This window comes from Bubalus bubalis, chromosome 6, assembly GCF_019923935.1.
Source record: "Bubalus bubalis isolate 160015118507 breed Murrah chromosome 6, NDDB_SH_1, whole genome shotgun sequence".
NCBI lineage: Eukaryota > Metazoa > Chordata > Mammalia > Artiodactyla > Bovidae > Bubalus > Bubalus bubalis.
The window spans coordinates 106325706-106341758 of NC_059162.1; the positions used below are offsets into that span (position 1 = coordinate 106325706).

A 16053-nucleotide genomic window follows, 5' to 3' on the forward strand; every position below is an offset into this window, starting at 1 on the left:
TTAGCACCCTCAGATCACCAGTCTAGATTCATGTGAAAAATATGCCCTGTGCTTTTTCCCCAAAGATGATGATGATGGTGATGGTGATTTGGAATATGAACTTTCTATCAACTATTCCTGACTTAAAGTCCTTCAGAATGTTTCTTATAAAAATAAATATCAACTCACAGATCAGCTCCTGAATGAGCCCTTTTCCTCAATCCTATGTTCTCTGGAAGGCCATTAGCTTTTATTTGTGTAGGTACCAATTTTTTTTTTTGAAAAATACCAAGCATCATAGCAGTCTGGTTACCTTTTCAGTCTCCTGCTGTAAGGCTGAGGTCACCACTTCCTCCAGCTCCTTCTGGGCCAGCTTTGTCCTTTCCTGGAGAGCTTCATACTGCTCCTTAGCCTGATGAAGTTTCTCCTGGAGAGCTGTCAACTCATCGGGACTCAATTTAGTCTGGTTCTCTTCCAGGAACCCTTCAGTGTCTTTGACAACACTGGCAAATGAGGTGGCGTGATTCTGAATATCATCCTGTAAATCCTTAACACACGAAAACAGAATAGCAGAGGTTTCAACTTTAGCACTTCTAAGACCTCTCAACAGCACGAAGATGGAATGACTAGAATGACATTATCTGCAATGGACATATGTCCCTGACTATAATTTGCTCAGGTTTATGCCTAAACCAATGCAGATAATAAAATTTTAAATGCTTTTAAATTAAGAAGCTTCTAAAAATATTTAATTTTTTAAGAAAAATTTAAATTTCTAAGAAGATATTTAGTGAAGATATAAAAGGAAAAATGCCCACAAATACGATTTTTGTTTTGCAATGACTTATCCTCAAAGAGATCATTCTTCTGTAAAGCAGAGCTGACAATGGGACTCTAACAGTGTTGAGACCTGGCTGGTTCTTCGTAAGTCTCTGGGTTATCACTCCTGAACCCTCATGTAGCCTACAAGACCCAGCGTGATCTGGGTCCTGCCTCCTCCTCAGGCTTATTGTTCACTAATCTTCCTTTTCTTCTTTGCAGTACAGTCAAACTAGCTTTTTTCCAATTTTTAAGTACTGTGCTTGATCGCAATTCCACCTTAGACTGACGTGCAGGCGTCTGCCTGGCGTGTCTTCTTCCTCCTCCCACCCCTTCATGCATCAACCCCTATGTATCCTTCGATTCTCAGTTTAAGTGACACTTCTTTAAAGGAATCTTCTGAAATATAAGCCAAGATTGGGTCTATGTTCTTATGTAACATTTCCTTTATAGATATAATAGTGAATATATTATATGTTCATTTTTGTGATTATCTGTTTAAAGTCTGTCTCTTCCATGACACTATAAGCTTCATGAGAGCAGGGATATTTAACCATTATGTTGCTGGCACTAGACACTGGGCCTGGCACATAGCAAGCCTTTCTAACTACCTGCTGAAGGAATGAAAAAAGTGAGTTAACTCTTACTGACCTTCAGGTCACTTTGGTTCTTCTGCAAAGCAGAGAGATCCTGCTGGGTGGCTCTACCTTGATGGCCAGCCAATGCTCTTTCTGCCTGTCCCACCCAGCTGCAAAGATCCTCCAGTTTCTGGTGACAGGTATTTTGTTGTTTCTGCAGGGTCTAATTAAAATGCAAAGGGGCCAAGAGATAATTAATGATTCTTATTTTATAAATATAAGATAACTCCCTGAAATGTAAAACAGGAAGGTTATATCACAAGGATGGAAAAGTTGGTGGGAGACTAGAGCAGGAAAAGGCACAGAAATCATATTCAGAAAGTTCCCCTCATTTGGACAGTCTATTGGTCTAGATCTATGGCCTGAATTACAATTAGGAGTGATTTCAGGTGAGAATGCTCTGAGGTTTTGGTTTGGAAGCTCCTTTGCCAAACTGCTTATTATCCATGGAAATGGAGCAGAGAGAGCCTAGATGCTTAAAATCCATAGATGATACTGGGTATGATAATAAATGATAGGTTCTGATCACTTCTGGATCAGAACTGGATGATACACTACATATGAAGTCATAATATGGAAAATTAGAAGGACTGGACTAGGAGGAAAAATCAAGAAACTGGATAATTCATAAGCTAATTGAGCTTCTTAATAATTAATCTGACTTTATATAAATCAAATGTCTCACAAATGCAGACACCCATTAAATGGAATGATTACTTGCCAGGCGTGAGGGGCTTGGCTATTTTGAGAAGAAGGGAAGTACCTAAGAATAGCAATGGGCTCTGTCCTTCAGGTGTCTACACCAATAGCCAAGAGAAAAGCCGGTCCGAGGGGAGCAGGGATTTGCTTCTGTGCCTGATCCTTTTCCAGACCTCTCAGTCACATGACACTGAAGCACCTGATTGAGCAATTGAGCATGATGTGTTCTCCTGATCATCCTTCTAAGACCATTTTCCCACCAGTTTCTACCTTCTGATGGCATTTTGAGTCACCTGCACTTACAAACAGGTGCCCAAATTGGCCCTCTCTCCCCAGCTTTAGGACAAATAGAAAGGCTCTGGAAGAGAACTCCTAAGAGCTCTTCAGCTGTAAAACGGGATCTTCATGGGTTAGGATGGGTGCAGACTGAATCTGAAAAAAGCAAAGCAAACAAGTTAACACATAGACAAACACATGCATTCAGGGCAAATATAGAGAGAAGGAGAGCATTTCTGACAATAACAAGGTTAATAAATGTCGTGGAATTAATTACACGCTTAAAGAGAATGTTCACATGCAACTGGACCATCTTCTGCAGCTCAGGGGCCTACCCTGGATGTGGGCTGTATCTTAAGGTGGCCCAGACCTTTGCTATTACATTAATTATCCATAAGCTACACCAAGCTGTATAAAATCCAAGTGAGGACACTGCAAATTTCCAGATGTAGAGGTAACCTATCATATTTCATTACTGTCTTACTTCAATTTTAATACAGTTGAAACAACTAAGCAGTAACAAGGGACATACAGACTCCACTAAATATCCTTTAAGCCTGACTCAAAAGCTCAATTCTACTATGCACAATATTTAATAAAAGAGACACTGAGACAGTTTTACTGGTGATAACAATTCTAATACTATTCTGGTGAATTTCAATTTATTATTCATACAGAAGAATGGCATAAGCATCATTCTTGGTATTCTAAGGTTACGATGTTACCATGCAATTATGCTGAGTTCTACAAGAAGAGGCTTGTGATAGAAGGTGGGGAGACGATTAGTCTCCTGGCTTCCTGCAGTTTATCAACAGTGCTTCTACACACAGTTTTCCACAACTGAATAAGCACTAGACACAATAGTGTGAAGAAAGGTGCCAGAAAATAATAATTTTCAAAGGAGCTAAAGAATTCATATGATTCTGATAAAAATCTTTTTGTCAGCTGTCTGAAGGTGGTCAAGGAATCTTACTGTTATCATCTGAAAAGCCCCAGTATAAAACTAACTTCAGGACTGTTCTTCTCAAGAGCTCAGAGTATCTAACTGCTCCTAACAGCCCTCAAAAGAATACTGAGGGAGAGTAGGGGAAATACGGGCTGGGGATAAAATTCTCATTTGAAAGTCAGAGACAATGAGACACAGTACAGTAAAGTCTAACTAAGAAGAAAACACCTTGCACATGCATACACACGTAAACACACATATTCTCTCACACGCATACATAAAACCAAAAACACAGCAAGAAAGACAGTCAAAACAGCTGTCTCCAGGACCAGAACCAAACTCGCCTGGACCAATCAAAATTGGTAAACGCAGGCTCCTGGAATCATGACAGATGGAGTCTGGCCAGAAAACCCAAAGACAGAGGACATCCCAGGGACCAACTGAGCCGAGCCGCTGGTTCAGTCTGACCTTGACCTGGGCAGCCTGCTCCATCTGTTGAAGACGGTCCCGCAAGGCATCCTCCTGAGCTGTGGTCTCTTCTACAAGGTCCTGGAAGGACCTCTGCAATTCATTCAGAAGCCTCAGCATCTGCCGGTTCTGCTGAGGAGACAAGTCCTGGGCGTGCTCGGAGATCAAGAACTGAATATCAAAGGCAAGTGCATCCAGTTGGGATTTCCTCTCAGCCATGGGCTGTTTCAAGTCCTAAGGGAGATGAGGAAAGGAAGAAAAGAGGAAAGAAACTTCCAATTCTCTACAGAAGCAGAAACTGGTGGTTCTAATCAAAGAATCAACATAATCAAACAGAGGTTAATTTCCTGTATTTTTAAAAGCGACACTGATTATTTCTAGGGCCAACCCACAATGGAAGTCTCTCTCACTTCTGGCCTCTCCAGAGTCCTCACATATTATAGCTAGGTTTCCTTTAACTATAATTAAAGGAACAATAAATTAAATCAACCACTGATTTCTAAATGCGCTACACTTTCCATTATTTATATTAACAGAATTATAGCACTGCTAATCCCAAGTATCTGTGAAAAAATGCTATACTTTGGAAAGTATAGCATGAATTTTTGGTCTGAGATAGATCTAATTGTATTTTATTAGGTGCAAATAACTATTTGTATTTGTCTAGCCCTGAGATACTGGTAAACCAGAAATGAGAAAATATTCAATTTCTTAGTGGCTCACTAAAATTTGACTTTTAAATAGTTATACATATTATACATTTAAAACTGTACGAAAATGTTAAACATGTTATACATTTTAAAACTGTAAAGGATTACAGTCAGATAAAGCAGTAAAAAACTGCCTAAACACTAAAATTTATCTGCTTTTAGACAATTAAAAAGCATGCAATAGTCTCACAAACTTTAGTAATCATTACCCACGTTATACTGGATGCAATTGAAAAACCATAAAAACAAGTAAGATATCTGTATGTCTATCACTTTGAAATTGGGAGCAGTCAGCAATCCTGCAAAGCGGGCTTGTAGGAGAACTACTTGCATATTTATCATATGACTACACTTCCTTTGTCTGTGAACACATGGATTCGGGAAACTCACTAGGAAAATGAGGCTTAGACGTGGCTCTCTTCCCATAATGGAATTCATATAATTCATAACTAGGCAAGGACACCAATATAGGGGGTGCTCTGTGTTCTTATATTTCATACTATGTCATAGGAATTTTTCTCACCCTTGCTTCTTTCAAAACTCTTGTCAGTGAACAAAGTCTGCTACTCATTCCTCCACCGGTGTATTTGGATTAAAGGGTGCAAAAGAAGAAGGCAAGTCAACTCTTGCAAGATAAAGAGGGGCAAGGATGCATACAAGGGAAACCTGACCACAGACAACATTTAGGTCTGTACCTCCTAAGATCGGGGAAAAGGAAGAGGCTGGAATAGGAGGGAACATCTCTAGTTCTGCTCTGACTTCAGAAAGAATTTGAAAGGAATAGCTATAGCAGAGGGTGGATAAACCAATGTGAGCATTATCTGATATTATCTTAAATGTAATTCAAAAGAAACAACAGTGTTGGGGGCAGGAGAATCCTCAGCTCAAATACATCTCAGAATTTTTAACTTTTTCTCTCACTGACTTACAAAAAAGAATCAATTAACTTGGAGTTTAACAAGAAGAAAACCACCTCTCAAGATGAGGGGTTGGTCATCTACACTCCCCAAGCCAGACCTGCCTGTCATCTGGATTTGTAAATAAAATTTTACTGCAACATGTCTACAACCATTTGTTTATATGCTGTGTATGGCTGCTTTCATGTTTCTACAGCAGAGATGAACAACTGCCACAGAAATAGGTCACCTGCAAGACCTAAAATATTTACTATCTGGCCCTTTACAGGAAAAATTTGCAAAGACCTTTTATTTCTCAAATGGAAAGTCACACTTTCTAAGAAAGGCAAGTGCAGATACTGCCTAGCAGAGACATAAAATTAATACAACACAAAAGGGCAAATAAAACATGCTTGAGAGCTGGTGGTGCGCTCACCTCACACCGTTGGAGGCAGTGATTCAGGCTGCCAGCATCTGTTTCACTGTCATATTCCTTGCTGTTCAGAATAACATGGGTATCGCCAACCCAGGCTCTCAGATCTTGAAGTCTGCCTTCTAGCTGTTCATACTGATTTAATACTCTAGTCTAAGAAATAAATGGCAAGTTAGATGATAAAACTCTCCAAGCCTGCCCAGACTCTGTGAGCCTTTGTAAATAAAAACAAGAAGCTACCTTCTGTACTTCCAAGGCACTCTGGAGGTGGAGCAGTCTGGAACCCCAGGTGTCACTCACAGAGCTGAGGGACTTTTGAAGATTCTTGGCATCTTTTTCTAGCGCCTTCAGCAGTTGAGCTGGGACTTCCTGAGGCTGGCTGATGATAATCTGATCCACACACTCCAATTCCTGGCTCACCACCGTGGACAAATCCTTTAGCTCTTTGTCTAACACCTGAGGGCATAAACTGGAGTTACCTCCAAAATCGAGACTAGAAATCTTGCTGTCTTAGAATCAGCTGTAAACACATTATTCTGTCACCTCATGTTTACACAGGCTTTAGGGCTTATAAAATGTTTTTATAGATCTTCATTAGTTTTTCTGTTGTTCTCACAATCAATCATTCTTGAGGAGGCAGAGCAGACATCATAATCCTGAATTTATAGGACAGATGCCTCAGTGCTTAAAACTGTGAATTTGTTTTTCCCTGAGGTCACCCAGCTGATAAGCAATAGAGCCCAGACTTGCAATCAGGTTTTCTGACTCAGGGCAATGCTTCTTGCCCTACAACTTGCTACCTCTCCACTACCGTCATTATGCTTTAAATAATGTGATGCAATATATAAGTCAACCAAAGGACAACTCTTCCACTCCGAAGTTCAAGCGAGTAGAACCAAAGAACATAAAAACACCCCAAGCCAGCTTTTCCACCCAGCTATTCCTCAATATTCTGCTCCTCAGCAGAGAGGCCAGAAACAAGCTGTAGAAGAGCCTGGTAGTTCTTTGGGCATCATCCTCACCTCCCCTTCAGCCATCCTGCCCAAGGCCACCCTCTGGACACTGAGAGAACTGGTAAACCTCTACAATCTCTGCACTCCTCATGACTCCAACCCTGTGACAACTCTCAGCCTCCAGCTGCAGTGAAGGAGTCACTCCTTCTCCCACTCAAGGCTGTCTATGTCTACGTCTTTCCATGTCTCGGGGACCTCATTCCATCAGTCATCACTTATTCTCTTCCCTAACTTCACGTTCTCCTTTTCTATTGGTTCTTTCTCCTCAGCCTAAAAATCCACTCAAAACATCCCTCTTCCCATGCATCTCCTCTAGCTAGTGTCCTACCTCTCTTTCTTTGCCTGCACTACCAAGCTTCTGGAAAGCATGACCTACATTAATTGTCTCCACCTTCCAACATCCTGTTTATTGTCATTGCAACCTGGTTTATATCCCACCACTCGAGTGTAACTGTTCTTATCAAGGTGCCCGGTGACTCGCAGGCACTGAATCCCACTTTTAGTCTTTACTGTACTCGGTCCCCCTACTGTATCTAATACTGCTGACCAGTATCTAATACTGCCCACTGTCTCTAATACTCCCTTGAGTCTCTTATGCTTTGGTTTCTGTGAGACTAGTACCCCATGCTTTTCTTCATAGATCTCTAATTATAGTTTTTCCAATCTATTTTTTGTGCATTAAATAGCAGTGCTTTTGAACATGTTCTTCCTGCTTCAGAAGCTTCTCTTGTGGTGTCTTCTCTACTTTTCCCAAACTTATGGGCCTGGAGGAAGTCTCTGGGAACCTACCTTGGCCTGACACAGCAGATCCTGTAGCTCTGCCAGGCTGAGCTCTAGAGGTTGAATCTGCTTGGTCCTCATTTCAATGTCCCGTAAAAGAGACAGATAGGATACCAACTTTTCATCATGTTCTAGGCAGAGCTGCCGGGTAAATACATTCTGTGGAGCCAAAAAGAAAACTCACTCAAATCTGACATTCTCCTTTAAGTCTGCCTTTAAAGCAGACAGGGTCATAGAACAGAATAGAAATTTTTACTATACATTGCATGGAATGAAATAAATTGTGTTATTTTATCTAAACTGTAGCAAATCAATAGACAAAAAAGCAATTCATTAATTTCCTCAGGGAGCACAAGCTCAAGATTATCAATCTATAAGCATCATTTTAGCAAAAACCTCTCTGACTTCAGGTACCATAGCCTCAGTATTTTAACTTAGCTTTAATGATACCCTTGCAAATTTCAGAAAGACATTCTGGGCTACTACCTAATTTTCCAACAACTATGTTACAAACAGATGACAATAAACTAAGTTATATCTTAGAGAATCCTCTACTTGTCCTGAAGTAGATGTATGCTGCTAAGTCACTTCAGTCGTGTCCGACTCTGTGCGACCCCATAGACGGCAGCCTACCAGGCTCCCCCGTCCCTGGGATTCTCCAGGCAAGAACACTGGAGTGGGTTGCCATTTCCTTCTCCAATGCATGAAAGTGAAAAGGGAAAGTGAAGTCGCTCAGTCATGTCTGACTCCCAGTGACCCCATGGACTGCAGCCTTCCAGGCTCCTCATGAAAGCTCAGTATCCAGTCAAGAGTTTTAGCATGAAATTAGCCATAACAAGTACATACACACACACAAATACACCACTGGGTAACTTACTTTAGTAGCTCTGAAGGGCTCCGGGTTCACACCCGCTCCCCCTGGTACAGTCATCAAGGGGGTCTGTTCACTGCCAGGGCTCGCTCTGAGCTTCTCCTGTGGTGTCTTCTCGTCTATCTTCATTGTGGGGTATGATACTGGGGGCAGCCTCTCCTCTTCACTGGTGTCTGGAATAGGACTAATGGTGGCCTCCTGCTGTCCTGTATTCTCTTTTTGAGACACCTCTCTGGACGATTTCTCTGGGAGAAGGGACACAGAGACTCTGGGAACTCTCTGAGTCACTATGCCTTCAAAGGACCCTACTTCTGCACCTGTAACTATAAGGTTTGACATTCGTAGGGATTCCTCTCCAGGTATTTCCTGAGTTGTCACTATTTTAGACTCAAGAATTCTGCCATGTTCACGATCACTTTTGTTGTCCTGAGGATGAAGGTCCTTTCTGTCTGAGAATTCCAGATTACTGACTTCTTTGGAGCCTACTCTAATTTCTTCCAATTTAACAGTGCTTGTTGAGTCAAAAGGTACTTTTTGGTATGATTTTTCTTTATATTCATTAGATAAGAAAGGCATATCTTTGGTTTGCCTAACCTTAGAAGTAACACAAGAATCTTGATGATAGTTGGTCTCCTGTCCGGTGGTTCCTTGGAAAGACTTGTCTGTTGTGAAACTTGGGGCTGTGTCTGCAACTTGGACTCCTCCAACTGGTTCCTGGTAGTGCAATCCTTCAGGCCTTGGGATCAAAGAGGAGAGTAGTTCACTCTGGATCCCAACAATAATTTCTTGAGATTCACTGACTTGATTAGAGTTGAAGAAGGTTAAAGCATCTTGATTTCTTATAGAAATTCCTCTGGGTGTCATTTGGGAAGAAGAGTCTTCAGTTTCACCAACAACAGAAAAGCCCAGACCCTTGTCAGTCTCTTTCCCCTTTTCACGTGCAGTTACCTCCGTACATTGATTCCCTATACTGGAGTCATGGTCATCACTAATAGTTTCCTGATTCAGCTTTTCTTCTGACAGAGCTGCTGGTCTGCGGGTCTTGATGCCTTCTTCTACAATCTTCTTCCCTCCCTTACCCTTCTCTGTGGTTTTCATTGGTTTCTGTATAACCTGCTGAATTAGTAATTTGTCTAAAGCTTCATGATTTGACTCTTGCACTTCTGAAATAATTCCTCCTTGGTTTTCCCTTACTTCTTTAGAATCTAGCCCTGATACAGGATGTTTCATATGAGAAATAATTTCTGTTTGTACTATTATTTCTTGCTCTTCGTTTGTATTTTTTTCCATGGTTGTATAAGCCACCTCTTTGGGGTTAAATTCACAAATTTCTGATTGAAGATATGTCTCTGAATCTTGGCCCAGTGATTTACCTTTACCATCACTAGGAATTATGACACTCAAAGATTCCTTAGCATCTGGAGAAGATCTCTTATTTTGGTCATCGCATTCCAATCCCTTTAATGAAATTTCCCTGCTCTTTTTTGCCTCCCCATTAGAAACTCTCACTTTAATGTTTTTTTGTGCAGACTGGTTTTCAATTTGAAATAATTTCTCACTTTCTCCTTTACCACAACTCATTTCAGCAGGCTGACTATGAGCAATTAACATTTCCTTTCTTAGAAACTGCTTCTTTATTTCACATACTTCTATTCCATCTTGCTTTTCAATGTGAGCCTGGTGATCACTGAACTTAAATGTATCTTCTTGGATTATAGTTGCCAGTTCAGGACTGATAAGTCTTTTCTCAATAGCTTCCTTTAAAGTCACTCTCTGATTACTGAATATGTCAATAATTCCTCCATCCAACACCTGACGAGATGCAATAATTCTGACCATGTTTTCATCTACTAATTTCTGTTCCAGAGCTGATGACAGTGTCAATCTTTTTCCTGTGGCAGGGTCTATGATTCCCCCAGCATTTGCCTGGGCTTCCAGAACCTTCAGTGTAGCTGCAAAGTCTACTTTTCCAAGCTTAATTGCTTGAGACAACGTAAGTACTTTGTCACTCACTCCATCTTTAATGTCTGAAAAGGGAATTACTTCTAGGTATCTCTGCCCAGATTCAATATCAATTTTACACTTTTTTACTAATTCTGAATAGGGAACAATTCTGTAACTCTCAGGATCTATAATCCCATTCATCATTTCTGATGACAGTGTTGCTTTATTAGTTAATCGTCCTTCCTTTTCAGCTTCTGCCAGGGTCAACTGCTGGCCAGAAATGAGATCTACAAAGCTTCCAGTGAAGGCCTGAATTTCTTGGATTTCTCTCTTCAAGTCTGGCGTTACAAGATCTAATTTCATGGCTTCAGAGAGGGAAATAGTTTCCTTTGTTTCAGGATGAGAGAACTGATGGAGGCTCAAGGTCTCAACTTTTCTGAGTTCCTTGGCTAAGTCTTCATCAATGATGCCATGCTTAAAGGCATTATCAACAGAAAGTCTCATTCCAGATATATGGTGAATGATACCTCCATCTACCACCTGCTTTGTCAACAACTGAATGGCCTCATCTCTCTCCAAAAGTCCTCTGTCAATGGACTGCATGACTGTTAAAGGGGCTTTGTTGTCAGGGTCCATAATTCCAGTTGTTTCCATTTGTAAGCTAATTAATCTCCCCCTAACTGTGTTTTCAGCATCTCTGCCTTTGGAAGCTTTCTCCAGATTTATAAGCTCTGGCTGGTCAGCACTGTCCACCAAGCCAAGATTTGAGGCTAAAGTAACTGAAACCTTTTTGCCTCGTTTCAGGTCAATGATCCCACCAGTCACCACCTGTCCCTCTAAAATTCTGGTGGCTGTTTGTGTGTCAAGAAGTCCAATGGCAACTGCTTCCTTCACAGAGCGCAGCGTGTGGGTATGAGGGTCTAAGACACCACTTATAGCTTTGTCTGCCATGAGGACATTATGCAACAACTTCTCATCCATCAGACCTTCATCAATGACTTCTTCAGTTGTCAAAGACTCGCAGGTCTGAGAGTCAAAGAATCCCCGAAACATGTTCATCTTTCCCATAAGTTTCACAGCAGTGTGACTGGGCACAAGGCCTCGGGCTATTGCTTCACTTAGTAAGAGCTTTTGGCCTGTCTGTTCATGAAGGATACCGCCCTCTACTAATTGTGCGGCTAATGTATTCAAGGTAGCCTCTTCAAGCAATTCTGAAGCAGCAATGCGTGGCAGGGAAGTTTCACTGCCATCAGCTTCCTTGTCTGTCATCATCCTGCTACCACCTGCCATGCTGTGACTTTCTGGACTTTGTTGATGGTCATCCCTACCCAAAGGTGACTCACTTAATGCTTTCTTCTTGTCCAGAGAATGAACAGTCTTATCCTTTTCAGACCTGAGTTCTGATTCTAAAGCTAGAGTTTTCTCGACCTGAAATTGTGACTTTTTGCTTTGGGGTTTTACGAGAGGTCTTTCAGTTTCACCTGGAGTATACTCAGTTTCACGTGTGTTTGCTTGCTCTTTCTGACACATCAAGGAAGTCTTTCTGAGAATCTGCCATTCTTCTTTTAGTGACTCAACAGAAAGTAGGTTTTTGTCCTCCACCACAGTCACATCTTCTGCTTTCTCAGGAGGTCCTGTAAGGAGAAACTCTCTATTGACATTTTCTCTGGTAGACACTTCTATTTGTTCTTCCTTTTTGGTACCAAACAACTGTCTTTTAAACTCTGATTTGACTTTATCTATGACCTTCAAAGTATCAACATCTGGGTTTCCCACTTTTTGTTGCCCTACAAACAGGTCCATTTGGGGGTTCTCTATAGAAGAGCCTTCTGTTTCTACAACGATCTTCTTGCGTTTTGCTTCAGTGCAATTCGCCTGATCGGCATCTTCTTTGCTTTGAGAAGAAAACTGGAATTCATGTGACCTCACACTCAGCTCATCACAGAAAGTTTCCGTCATTTTCACATTCACTGCTTCTTGTAATTTCTCAGCAGCTTCTAGCCTCTGATGCCCACTTCCAAACACTTCTGGAGGACCTGTTTGATCACCTCTTGCTGTTAGTGCCTCTATCAGCTCATTGTCCAACAGGAGCAGCCTCTGCCCATCCCTCACGTTAATATAGCTGTGAGTCATCAGTTGAAACAGCAGCTTCTCGTTATGGCTTGTGGCACCCTCGGTTTGACCTGTGCTACACAGCACACCTGCCGTTCCAGGATTTGTGTTGAACTTGCCTCGTTCTAAAGAGTCTGCTAATTGCATGTGGGGCATCACATCGGGGATGCAAACTGATTTCAAGTTATTAGCAAGACTTTTGTCTAACATACCATTTTCAATCGCTTTTTCCCAGGACCAAATCTCTGTGGTTGCTGGTAGAAATACGGCTTTAATATGCTGTCGGTCACTAAGGATTTTATGAGCTAGTTCTGTAGACACAATACCTTGTTCCAGGGCATCTGTGATTGGGAGAATCTCTCCAGACTCAGGCCATAGCAAACCCATGAATGACCAAAGGGACTCCAGAATCACAAGGGCAATCTTAGCAGATACCAGATCATGGCTCACTGCTTCATCCACTGTCAGCCTATGCCCAGTGACAGTATCTATGATCCCTCCTGTCTGAAGCTGCCTTATGAGGAGAGCACAGGCCATATCTTGGTCAATCAAGTTATGTCTCACAGCCTCTCCCACTGTAAGTCTGTGTCCTGTTCTTGGATCTACTATGCCTCCAGCAAAAAGCTGAGCTTCCAGCAGCCGGACGGTAACCTGTCTATCTATCAGCCCTTCCTGAACGGCACGGAAAATGCTAACCTTCCGGCCTGATTTCAAGCTCACCATTCCCCCTGCCAACTGCTTGACAGGCAGCAATTTCAATCCTGATTCCTGGTGGACAATACATCTCTGCATCAGATCCAATAAATCTATTTTCTCAGCTGTGTTTGGGTCTATCAAGTTCTTGGATGATCTCAGGTGGGACTCTAACCCTGAGTGAAGCCATGCAGAAATGAGGCCTTGGTGAAAAGCCTCCTCTAGGTTAATATAGTTCTCATCATTGGGGAGACTGAAACCTCCAGTTGCCAGGTGAGCTTCTAAGATTTTCAGTCCAACTTTCTCACTGATTATTTTCTTTTCAATTGCTTCTGCCACAGAAAGAGGGCCTTTGTTTTCAGTGAGCCTGCTGATTAAGGACAGGGCATCCTGTAGCTCTTGGAGCTGCTGGTACATCTGAGGATTAATGAGGTTTCTGGCTAGGCCCTCCTCCAAAGACAGCTTTTCACAGGTCTCAGGGGTAATGAGGCCAGACAGGATAACCTGGGATTCCAGGAGCACCAGGCCTGTGTCTTGGTCAATGAGGCCCTTTTGCATTGCTCTGAAGATGGGAAATATCTCCACTGTGCCTAGGTCAATCACCCCAGCCACTGCTCTGCAGCCCTACAAGAAAAAATGAACAAGAACACTGAATCAGAGAAGCACAATTGTTGAAAGGAGTCATTCAAAGAACTACAGTATATCAAATTCCGACCACAAGAAAAACCCAGCCTGAGATGAACCCCAACCTGTAGGAAACATCCTAAAGCCTGGCAGTGTTAATACTAAAAAAGATTTTTTCTAATCTATAGAATGTTTAACATAGACAGAAGTCTACAGAGTACCCAAGGGATGGTAGCATTAAGCATATCTGAGTGACAAGCTCTACAAAGTAGCAAGCAATGAAAGTGAGGAGACAGCTATTTCTAAGACTAAATCACCAAAAAGGCTCTTACAGACATACCAGTTGCCCCAAAGTGAGAATTCGACCTCACATAACAACTTCTCAGGGTTGCAATCCATGCAGAAGACTCTTGAAGTAGCACTTCCCTGCTGGGGAGTTCAGCGGGATCGGTCCATGGGGTCATAAGACAGATATAAGCAGCCCGAGAGCCACACAACAGCTGTGCAGCTCAGCAGATGGCCCTGTGTATGTTACTCAGGCAGGTGTTCAGCAACTAGGGTGGTCACATTTTTGGTGGCCAATGCTAGCATTTGCCATGGCAACAGCTCTGAGTTAAATTAGCTCTAGGAATTGGAAGCAGCAAGTCAAGGAAAGAGCAGACTAGGGTCCCTTGACTGTGAAACCACTGATGAATTTCCCTCTGGTCCAGGCTACAGCAGGCGATACAGTCACCACAGTGATGGCTGCTACTTACTGGGCACTTAATATATTTATTAAGCAGTGACATTTAATCCTCACAACAATCCTATGAAGGCAATTAATTTTTAGTCTGCAGATAAGAAAATGAGGTACACAGAGATTAGGTAACTTGTCCAAGGTCACAAAACAAGTGAGTTCCAGAATCAAACCAAGGACTGACTCTAAATTTCAAGCTACTCCACTTTCTCGCCAGTCAGATCCAGGGGAGCAGTAAGAGGAAGCACAGTAGAGTTCCATCTCACAAAGGAGTTCAGTACTGAGGACACAGAATAAGGCCAGCCTTACACACTGTCAACACTATCCTTATAAAAAAGCCTCAAAACAGTTTCTGAATAATTCCTATTTTGAAGCCTTTCAAGGCAGAATGTTATTCAGAAGTTAAGTCATTCAAGTATTTTACCACTCAGAACACATTGCTTTTATCACTCTCCAACTTTCTACTTCCTCTTATTAGTGTTCAGCATCTTCATCTTCCATACATGCTTCTATCTGTCCCTCTTTGATCAGTATTACTTATTTGTCCTTATTTAACTCTTATCCATGGAAGATTTTACTGAAGCAACTGTCAGTCACCTCCTTGCCTCCCATATAATGCACTTCATTTCTGTCTCAGTGAGAAGCAAGCTCCATAAAAGCAGGTGCTTTGCCCATTGGATGTCTAGGACTAATACCAGCAGTTTAAGAAACATTTGATAAATAAACTGATAAATAATAAGGAAATCCTTAAAATCATTAACCTACTTTGCCCAGATTTTAAGAATATGCCCTGAGAATTTTGAGCTGGATTAGCTGCATACTATCAGAGATGGAGAAGGCAATGGCACCCCACTCCAGTACTCTTGCCTGGAAAATCCCATGGACAGAGGAGCCTGGTAGGCTGCAGTCCATGGGGTCGCTAAGAGTTGGACACGACTGAGCGACTTCACTTTCACTTTTCACTTTCATGCATTGGAGAAGGAAATGGCAACCCACTCCAGTGTTCTTGCCTGGAGAATCCCAGGGACGGGGGAGCCTGGTGGGCTGCCGTCTATGGGGTCGCACAGAGTCAGACACGACTGAAGTGACTTAGCAGCAGCAGCATCAGAGATGGAGAATAGATAGCAAATGAGGACCCAGGTCTGGGCTGCATCTTCATCGTACTATGTTTGTTCAAATAATGCTATAACTGAGAATTCTTCACACTGTTTAAAATATTATGTGTTACTCTTCATCCTCCCTTTGTTTTTTGACCCAGGATGTAGAGTTTAACTTGCATAAGGCAAACGTATGTTATGTGAATCTACTGGCTATCTTGTCTGTAGGGACTGAAGGGAAAATCCCCCTGTGGTATGCGACTCTGAAATATATGAAAAATTCCATTTACAAAATTCATATAAAGGCTGTTCAGAAGCA

General features: G+C 41.9%; 1 protein-coding gene across 20 annotated transcripts in view; it reads right to left on the bottom strand.

Annotated features, from left to right (window-relative positions):
* The window catches only part of MACF1 (microtubule actin crosslinking factor 1), a 338009-nt gene that overhangs the window by 113346 nt on the left and 208610 nt on the right, over positions 1 to 16053 (bottom strand). For 18 of the 20 annotated variants that reach the window (XM_044945229.2, XM_044945221.2, XM_044945228.2 and 15 more), the window contains 7 exons: positions 8535 to 13901; positions 7667 to 7816; positions 6105 to 6320; positions 5868 to 6017; positions 3826 to 4059; positions 1450 to 1599; positions 293 to 526 (listed from right to left, as the gene is read on the bottom strand). In XM_044945229.2, coding sequence (XP_044801164.2) covers positions 293 to 526; positions 1450 to 1599; positions 3826 to 4059; positions 5868 to 6017; positions 6105 to 6320; positions 7667 to 7816; positions 8535 to 13901 — 6501 coding nt within the window. The remainder of the gene's footprint in view (positions 1 to 292; positions 527 to 1449; positions 1600 to 3825; positions 4060 to 5867; positions 6018 to 6104; positions 6321 to 7666; positions 7817 to 8534; positions 13902 to 16053) is intronic. The other 2 variants (XM_006077541.4, XM_044945226.2) reach the window with 1 other exon arrangement.